Source organism: Psammomys obesus, unplaced genomic scaffold (genome assembly GCF_907164565.1).
Source record: "Psammomys obesus unplaced genomic scaffold, mPsaObe1.curated_primary_1811, whole genome shotgun sequence".
In the NCBI taxonomy this organism is placed as follows: Eukaryota; Metazoa; Chordata; class Mammalia; order Rodentia; family Muridae; genus Psammomys; species Psammomys obesus.
The window spans coordinates 18,373,932-18,384,175 of record NW_026585504.1 but is presented as its reverse complement, the minus strand read 5'-3'; the positions used below and the strand labels follow the sequence as shown (position 1 = coordinate 18,384,175).

General features: G+C 41.6%; 1 protein-coding gene across 1 annotated transcript in view; it reads left to right on the top strand.

Annotated features, from left to right (window-relative positions):
- Window positions 1-6: 6 nt before the first annotated feature.
- The window catches only part of Spred1 (sprouty related EVH1 domain containing 1), a 74,510-nt gene continuing 64,272 nt past the window's right edge, over window positions 7-10,244 (top strand). Inside the window, exon 1 of the mRNA XM_055598803.1 lies at window positions 7-286. Within this exon, the coding sequence (XP_055454778.1) occupies window positions 255-286 (32 nt within the window). The 5' untranslated portion in view covers window positions 7-254. The remainder of the gene's footprint in view (window positions 287-10,244) is intronic.

The following is a 10,244-nucleotide window of genomic DNA, read 5'->3' as shown; positions in this document are numbered from 1 at the left end:
CCCCCGGGCCTCGGGCGCGGAGAACCGCTGGGGTCGCCACGGCCGCGCTCGCCGCCGCCGCCCCCCTGCGGGGGTGGCCGGGCTGCCCGGCTCGCGGGGCGCCGCTCCGGGTGAGGCGTCCACCATGGTGAGGCCCCCGAGCCGCTGCTGCCCGCGCGCCGCCCGCCGCCCCTCGGTGCCGCCGCCTCTGCCGCCGCAGCCTCCCCGCCTGCTGTTGCTCCTCCATCTCCTGAGCGGATCACGGTGAGGGAAAGATGAGCGAGGAGACGGCAACTTCTGACAACGAGTAAGCGAGCCCCGGCCCTGCGCGAGCCCCGGGGGCGGCCCCCTCCCCCCCGCCCGCGCCCAGCCCGGCCCGCCCGGGAGGGGATCGATGCCCTCTGCGGCCGGGCCGTTCTCTCTCCGGGCAGCACCCCTCTCCGTCCTTGCATGGGCGGCGTAGCCCTCGGACGTCTCCGAGGCGGGGGGCGGGGGCGAGGTGGGCGCCTCGAAGTGGAGGGGAGACTCCCCTTTGCCTGCCCTTCACTCCGACACCCCCCCCCCAAAAAAAAAAGCCCACCTTGAACGTCCAGCCGTCCTGCCCTTAGCAGCTATTTCGCTCGGAAACTAAAGGTTGTGGGGTCACCTCCTGCCGCAAACGGCTCCTGAATCCCGAGTCGATGACTCAGTGACTCTGAGATGCCGACGGAGCCTTCGCCCCCCGCCCCACTCTTTAAACTTGTGACCTATACTATTCTAGGTTAAAAAAAAAAAAAAAAAGAAAGAAAGAAAATAGGGTTAGGGGAACATTTTAAGAATTAAATAGGATCAGGGACACCTGGAGTGTAGGCGATGTTGAGCTGTTGTGTGGTTTTATTTTATTTTATTTTTATTTTTTTAAATCTGTTTTTACCTCTGCCCACTTCGTAAAAGAACGGAGCAGTAAAGAACGCTGCGTGCGGCTTTTTCGTCTGCGGTTAGAGCAAGGGTGTACGTTGCCGAGCGCGTCGGTGACTTCCATCTGAGCCTCACGCGTGACTTTTTAAGTTTTTGCCTGTTTGGGGCTGCCCTTAGGTTTTTTTCCCGAACGGGGCATCTTGCCTTTTAAATACCTTGCTTCCACGTAGCGGCCTCTTGGAGGAGTAGTGGTACTCTAAGAGTTTTCCCGTTGGGGGCGGGGGGCGGAAAAAAAGAGTTAATTTGGGGCCGAGTATGGGCGTCCGTTTCCTGCAGCTGAGTTGGAGTTGTGCTTGTCTGTGGAGGGCCGTAAAGAGTTAAAGAGGAAGACTGGTCCTGAGGACGCATTCCTCTAAAGAAAGGGCATTCCTCGAGCCGGACCTTCTCGGGAAGGCCGGGAAGGTCAGCGCCGAAGCCCGGCCGCCGTAAAACAGCCAGAAAAATGCCAGGCAGCGTCCCCCTCCTGGAAACGCACCGAGAGGAGCGGGTGTGGAAGGGGGCGGACGGCTGCCGTCCGCGCAGCCGGGGAGCAGAAGCGGCCGCCATGTTCTCTCTTTTTGTGAATCGCCCTCATTTGCATAGCACACTTCATTCATAAAAAAAAAAAAAAAAAAGGAAAAGAAAAAAAAAATAATAATTAAACATCCGTCACCTTGGACGGCTTGAAAGGAGTTCCCGAGGGACACCGTTCGTTCGGAGCTTGTTTGTCTTTGCGTGGATTTTCGGGTTCAGGAACGGAGGGGAGTTTCAAGTTTGAGGTTCAGCCTGAGGACCTGCGCGCGCGCGCGCGCGCGCACACACACACACACACACACACAAACAGCTACCCCAGTTCTCAGAATGTTGACACAGTTATGTGGGAAATATCAGTTCGGGGAGGTGCTGGGATCACGTGACCGCCTCCATTCATAAAATACCTGGCTGTCCATTCACAGTGCAGTACACTGTCACTGCCTTCCGCAGACTAGACCTATTTTGAGCGAGATCAGGAAGCCTGTCTCAGATAGTGCCGGGCGAGGAGAAGAGCTGCAGAAACGCTGAAAGGAAGGACGGGAACTTTTATTAGTATCTTGCAAGAAAGCAGCTGGGATAAAAAAAAAAAAAAAAAAAAAAAAATCTTAAGATTTGTTTTAGAGACGGGGAAAGATGTCCTACCAGTTTAATAGGTTAGGAAGTAGTATATTGCCTTGCTAAAGCCGTGGAGTAAGGTAGCTGTAGATTAATGCAGGCGTAGATTGGATTGTTTCAGGACGGGCCCTTTGTTGGTTCTGTAGGAAATTGAAAGTGCAAGTGGGTGAGAGAGCGAATTCAGTGATGGAACTGTTGTTGCATTAAATGAAAAAGTGTTTCCGATGGACTTAATCCTCAAAATACCGACGCCTTGAAACAGAAGTGGCAGCCCCCAACCCCGATCTTAAATGTGCTTGTGGGCAATTTGGAAATTATTCATTCAGATTTTTAAAACCGTTTTTACAAATATGGCCTGCCTTATTAATACATTGTTCCGCAGGAGCCTTGTAATAGTATTAGTTTGGGTAGGAAAAGAGTCATCTATTTCAGCATGTATTGTCCTCTGAGAGGTTCTTCATAGGGTAAAAATGGGAAGTTTTTTTTTTTTCCTTTCTTTTAAATTAACGTTAGAAAATGATTGTGTTCAGTTGGTAATCATTGCTGCCAGAGCTGAGTTCTTGAGTTCTTGTGCCTTAATAGCTCAGCCACAAAGTGGATTTATTGGAATGTCCCTTTTAATCTGGTCATTTGTATATTTTGTTTTTAACATAGGAGGTGAAGTTTTGAAATGGCAATTCATTGTTTGTAATAGTATATTAAGAAATATAGTTGAGCCCTCACAAAAGGGCTTAGCTTTGGCTTAAAATGGCCCTGTGTTATTTCTTTTTTTTTTCCAGAGGGATTGACCACAGCAGAATTTGTTCTTAACATTTCATTGTTTCTTTTTGTTTGTTTTTAGAGCCTTTTAAAGAAGTTGAAAATCATCAATTTTTTGGAAGAACGTGTTAACTTTTTAAAATTGATAGCCATTGTGCTAAAATATAATAAGACCTTTTAGGGTCCTTATTCTGAAAAAGCATTATTTGAACTTAGTGTTTTTTTGTTCTGTGGAGAAACAGGTAATTGAGGTGGTTATGTATTTTATCAAGAATTAGTAGAAAATATATTATGTAAAAGTGTAAAAGGCGATTAACAATGACAAGTCAAATGAGGGGAAAAAGTGAATGAGAATAAGATGAAACATTAATGTGTCTCAGATTCATGCTTAAAAGTAAGATTTTTCGGCAGGGAGGATGGCTCAGCTGGTAAAAGCGCCGTGTATACGCCCTCTAGCCTCATGACCTGAGTTCTGTTTCTGGGACTTACATGGAGGAACCTGCTCCCACAGCTTGTTCTCTGACCTCCGCACACACATGTGGTACCTGTGCATCTAACAGTCACATAACCACTAATAAGATAGGGCTTTAATCCGACTTTTCAAAGGACACTTGGTAAAATGTACCCGAGAGTAAACTGCTTTATGCCACAGATAAAGGATCTAGCAATATGTTTTATGTTCGAGGGTAATATTTTATTTTGCAGAAACTGACATTCCAAATGTTTCCAGTAGATAAAGATGTACCATGTTATATGTAATGAATTAGCCGTTTGGACACAAGTATGTATTATGTAACGCATAAAGGCCTTTGTAATTTGCTGGTGAGTGAATGGCACACCACCTGTCCTTTGCCAGTTTGAACAAAGTCCTTGAGTGAAGTAATTTTAGGTTATAGTAATTTTAGACTAGGTTAATTTAAAATTGAGATAAATTTGCTGTAGTATAAGCTGGGTTAGAACCATTTCTCCTTTCAAAAGCAAATTTTGTGGTTATATCATTTAGTGCTTCATTTAAAGTATATCTCTCAGTGGGAGTATGAAAATATTGACTTTCTTCCATTTGTCTTATATTAGAAAGTATTCTAGAACAGAATGGAAAAACATCGGGAAGCTATGTAACAGTTAAAATGTATGTTTCTGTAAAATTTGCCTAGAATTCAGTTGGGCGCTCAATGCTTGCTCACCTTCAACTTTATTTCTTCTTTTTGATACAAAACTTTCTGGTCCTGAACTGTATGTTTTTAAACTATATGCTGTCATGCTCAGAATAATTTTAAAAAAAAACTTGTGGAAATAATTTTTCTCCAGAAGACTCAATGGCGCCATGTTCTCCAACATTCTGTCCTCATATGTCATTGTGCTCTTGATCTAAACTTATAATCAGATTTTAAAATCGTAATATAATCATTTACTAATTTTTTGCTCATTATTGCCCCTTATTTCTTAGTGCTCGGTATACACTTTGTGTGTGTGTGTATGTATGCATTAGGGATCATTTAGCTTTGTTAGAAAATGGGCTGAAAACTTAACGGGAAAATAAATTATGTTATCTTTTAAAGAAGATTTACCATTTCTTTCCTAAGGCCAAAATTGGCTTCCTTTTTGATGTTATATTTCCTCAAGTTCTAGAAGTAATAGTTGAGACCTGAAACTATCTGGGATACTCCTAGAGTAATTGCTGTGTTGGCTGCTGAGCTGTGCGCAGTACCAACAAAAAGGTAGTCATTGTCTGTATCAGTCTCAGAGGTTTGGAAGTTTCTTCGTTTTGCATCTCCGTGGTGTCTGCTACAATAAACTGGCCAGGAGTAAAGACATTCATTCATTGATGGGGAAAAGGTAAAAATTGTAGGCTCCCTAACTGCATGCTGTTGCTGGTGACCGGGAAGTGTCCACAGGGAAAGACTCACATGCCGGCTGTGCGTAGGGTGACTTGACTAATAGGTCTCACTGCGTTGGGAAGGGAGATGCACAGGGGTCTCTTGCCTCTCCAACCATCAGGAAGAGTTGCATTTGGATTGAAACTGCCGGTATGAGAAGTAGTTTACCCACCTACGTGAGAGCAAAAACTAGTTTAGAGAGAATAGTTTATTTGCTGTGCTACCATCAGGTAATGACGACTACGTTTTGTTATGTAACTGTGCTCCACTACCTATGCTTTTGCTGATGATGTTCATATATTGGATTCTTCACATTGTGCCAAGCACTGTGAAAATGCTTCGTTTAAGGATTACGTAACTAATGTTTTTACACACACCCACCCTCTCTGTGTCTCTCTAAGTGGAATAGTTTCATAGCAGAGGGTATAGTAGATTAATACATGACTATTTGGCTGTGTGTTAGTTATCTTTCTAGAGTGTGACTTTTAGTGACTACTGTATGTCCAATGTATGATGTACATCAATGTTTTCCAGTCATATTGTTGGGTTTTGTTTCTTCTGGGCTCTTTTGAACAGTATTAAGATTAACCTTGATTTTTTTTTTTCTTCATCTGTGCCTGTAGTTGCTTCTTCATTGAGTTAATCTGGGAACGTCACATCTTAATCTTCCTTACTAAATTACCTTATACAAAAGAAAAACTTAGTATATGAGACTTAGGCTTTGAAATGTCTGTCTAGTTGTCTTTGAGAATTATAATACAGTTTTACAGAGAATGAAATTCTATTCAGACTGTCTTAAAAGTGGGCTGGGTTGTAAAGTAGAAATGATTTTTTTTTTTTTTTAGCCAAAAACCAAACAAACCAAAAACAGTTTTAGGGCATCTAGAATATTTTGAAGTGTTGCATTATAAATAGAGTTAAAATGATCATTCAGAAGTCACTTGCATAACTATTTAGCTTTTAACTGTTTTATGCACTGTGTTATAATACGAAGAACATTAAACTTGAAATTGGGAGACATGTTTTCCTTGTCAGTGAAGCTGGCTCTTCTGTAATTGAAGGAGTTAGAACTAAGCATTATGGGCCCTTCTAATATGCTAATAGTGTATGATTTGTTCTGATGTTATCAGTGGCAGACACAGTAAATCACTTGGTTCTCACTAGTTATATTATTTTTGACATATTTAAGAAAATGCTGCCTGATAACATGGAAAGGTAAATGCATGAATTTGGAATAAAAAGGTGTAAAGTTTGCAAACAGCCTTTCTGAACATTCAGAAACTTCCTTCAGTTGAGTTTACTTGTCATTGGGAAATGAGATCCTACTGTGTATCTCACATTGTCTCAGACTTGTTGGGCTTAAGTCTCTTCTAACCCCTGCCTCTGTCTAACAAGCAAAGTAATGCTAATGTATTGTAAACACCAGAAAGTCATTCTTACTTGGTCATTTATCAAAACCATGTTAATCTAACATACATTTATTTAGTTTCAGACATTAACACAGGTAAAGTATTGTATTATTTTCTAGCATTTGGATATTGTCCTCTGAGTATCTTGGTATCATAACCATACTCTAACAGTCTAAATCTGAAGTCATCAGAGCTATGAAGTTTGTGTCTGTGATACTTGGAATGAAAGAAAAAAAAAAAAAAGAATTATATATTCCTGGCTGGCCTGAAATTTACAAAGATCCTTCTGCCCCTGCCTCTGTCTAACAAGCAAAGAAATGCTAATGTATTGTAAACATTTTCTTCCGTGTTCTGGGCAAAGACTGTATAGGCAGATACAGAACTGGTATTGGGAAGGCCAGCAAGATGAAGCTCTAAATCGGTATCATTTTTGCTTCATTGAAAACAAACAAGCAGGATTGTGGCCTGGCAGCAGTGGTAATGGTAGTAGTGGCACATGCCTTTAATCCCAGCACTCAGGAGGCAGAGGCAGGTGGATCTCTGAGTTTGAGGCCAGCCTGGTCTACAGAGCAGGTTCAAGGACAGCCAGGGATACACACAGAGAAACTGTGTCTTGAAAAACCAAACCAAGGGGCCTGGAGAGTGCAAAGGTCCTGAGTTCAATTCTCAGCAACCACATGGTGGCTCATAACCATCTATAATGAGATCTGGTACCCTCTTCTGGTATATAGGCAGAAAACTGAATAAATAATAAATAAATCTTTAAAAAAAGGAGAAAAAAACAAACCAAAATAATAATAATAACAACAATAATAAAAACAGACCACCTATCTGTAAAAAGTATTTTTCTGGGACCTGTTAAAGATTTTTATGTCCATCATGCCTAGCTTTGGATTTGAATTTGGAACTAATTTTTCTTTTACTTTCTGTTTTTGTTTGTTTTTTGTTTTGTTTTGCTGTTTGAGGTGAGGGCCTTTCTGTGTAGTCCTGGCTGTCTTAGAACTCCATCTATAGACCAGGCTGGCCTTGAAAACTCTGCCTGCTGCCATGGATTAAAGGCTGTACCACTCCTGCTCATCTAGGGTCTGTCTTAACACTTCTCTGAGCATTATGGAAGTAAGTACTGGTAGGTTTGATGCTGTTCCCTCAGTTTAGTGGAAAAGGCCATTTTTCATATATCAGTATACAGGGGTCAGAAATTTACTTTTGTGGGAGAAGTGATCCCTTTCATTTTCAGTTATTTCAGAAGGTAAACAGTTCAAGGTTTTGTAAGCTGTGATCCAGCTAAGATCTCTTACTGGTGAGAAAGATTTGCCAGCCAGAAGTTCACTGTTCTTGGTTTAATCTGTTAGAATTTTAACTGGGCCAACCAGTAGGCTGTCAACTTACATGTAGGCTGCCAATTTTGGTCATGAACAACTGTAGCAAAAAAATTAATTATGTATTAACATTAGTTCCTGATATTTCGCCTGCTGTTCTGAGATAACTAATTTGCTAACTCAGAAATAAGTCTTGGATATGTAACTGTATCCTTGGTTTAGGAGTTAATTTGACGTTTATTGATGAATTAATGTTAATAATGTACATACCTGTGAGTCTTGTTTGATTTAAAAAACCAGGTAGAAGTTGAGAACCTGTAACAAATAACCTTAATAAGTTCATCAAACCAGAATATTGTTCAAGTTTGTGTTTTAAAAAGAGGGCTGAGGATGGATGAAACAGTAACCTTTAGCCAACTTTTGTTTTCCTTGGCGGTTTTTTTCTGAGTCTTGATATTTCACAAGGGAGCAAACAGCATTAGTTTGTTTGTTTACTGATGAGACACAGAGCTGTTGCTGTGCGTCTGAACCTGTGTAATATGGGCTGCTTGTCCGCCAGTGCATATCGAAGGAAAGGATAGTTTGGCTTGTAATTACTGATTAACTTCAGATCATCTCATTCTTGCGTTTTCCCTGCCTTAAGGAAATTTAGCTAATCTGGGAGTATAAAGAAACTGGTATTAGCAAGATGGAGTATTGGAGGTGGATCTCTGAGTTTGTGGCCAGACTGGTCTACTTATTGGGACCCTGTCTCCAAAAAAGTAAGATGGATGCTTTTAAATAGGACTTTGAGGACAGGAGCAATGAATGTTGAAGAAAGATCTATTAAAAATGGAACTGTAAAAAGTATAGACCTTTCATATACATAAGTTTTATGTGCCTATAATTTTGCTTTTTTAGTGTAAATATAAAGTTATTGTTACATTAGATTTTAATAAGAGGTCAACAGGCAGTAGAACTATTTATTCATTCCTACTTGATATACTTAATGTAAAGACGTTTTGTTTTGTTTTTGTCTTCTGGGGCAGAATTTGTCTGTGTAGTGGTGATTGTCTTGGAACTCACTCTAGATGAGGCTGGCCTCAAACTCAGAGATCTGCCTGTCTCTGCCTTCTGAGTGCTGGGATTAAAGGCATGTGCCCCCACTTCCCAGCTATGTGTGTATTTTAATAGTTCTGACTAATACTGTAATATTTCATCACACTGTACCAAAAGCTGACATGGCTATTTTCTCCGTCATGAATGCTAGGTTTCCAGCTCTTTTACCCTTACAGATAACATTGTATGGTTGATGTACAGCTAGAATTCTAGCATTTAGAAGGCTGAGGCAAGAGGATTTTGAATTGACAGTTACAGATTTCAGGACGGCTTTGGATGCATAGTGTAAACCAGGACAACACGTGTCTTCCCTGACCCCCTCTCCAGAGAAGGATGTTTAGTATTCTGCTCTAGCACTGTCCATCTTATTTTCTCACTGAACCTGGACCTGTCAGGCAGGAGTGAGCACCGAGGATCCTTCTCTCTGCCCTCTGCAGTGCTGGATAGGTTTTTATGCAAATGCTAGAAATTTGAGCTCGTATCTTCATGGTTGCAAAGCAAGCACTCTGTTTCTTAATTTTTAAAAATCACTGAGTTTCTTAATTTTTAAAAATTCGTAAAAGGGTAATAATTGTCAAAGATACAACATCATATTTTTTCTGTTTTTTTTTTTTTTTTAACTGAAATCAGTCTCCAAATGTCTGATTCATTTTGTATTTTTAGTGCTTTTAAATTACAGCTAATATTTGAGGGATTATTAGCATTAGTTTACAGAAGAGCTGTAGGTCAGTGGTGGTGTGTTTGCCTCCTATGCGTGGTGGCTGAGGGTCAGTCTCCAATAGTGCCCTCCTAAGGAGGTGGAGATTGATTTAGGCTTCATAGTAACTACTTTTTAAGTAGGTGTCATTGCTGTTGCTTATATAAAAATGGGAAAACTAAGGTTTGGGAAAGTTACGCAGTAAAACTTCCCATAACTGGTGAAGAAAGGTGTCCATGCTGCAAAGCTGAGGCTCTTAGTGCAGAAGTTGGAGACTTTGGAATGTGGTGTGAGATCCCCCTGCCTTTGTGCAAGCCACCACCACTTGGCTCCTAGAGAATCAAACCAGGTTTGGGGTCCCCCCCCCCAGGAATAACTCTTAAATGGTGTTTACCATTAGTCCTCCTTTAAAAAATAGGGAAATTGAGCAGAGTGAGGGAGTGTACCCCATGTAGTCCTAGCCATTTAGGAGCCTGAGTAGGAGGATCACAAATTTGAGGCTATTCTGCTCTCTGCTCTGTCCCTAGGTAATATCTTACATCGGGGCTGGAGAGCTGTCTCAGCAGCTAAGTACACTTGTTGCTCTTGCAGAGGACACAGGTTCTGTTCCCAGAATCACATAGTAGGTCACAGCAATCCCTAACTCCATGGGAAACAGTGCCAGCTACGGATGTCCACGGGTGTCAGCACATATGTATACCTGCAGACAAAATGCTCATACAATTTAAAATCCCACAGTGTTGCTTCATTGCTTTATGAACTCTTCTAAAGGAGCGTTTGCTTAGATGTTGATACAGGCCTTGATTTTAAAGAAAACTCCAGTGTTTTTGTTTTTGTTTTTGTTTTTGTTTTTTTTTTAATTATATATGTGTGTGTGCAGAGTCCACAGACGGGATAGGCAGCTGTGAGCTGTGTGATGTGGGTGCAGGGAACTGAATGCCAGAAGAGCACTACCCACCACGCCGTCTCTGCAGCCGTATATTTAGGCACTGTAGAACTGAGTGGTGCTGCTCTGTGCCAC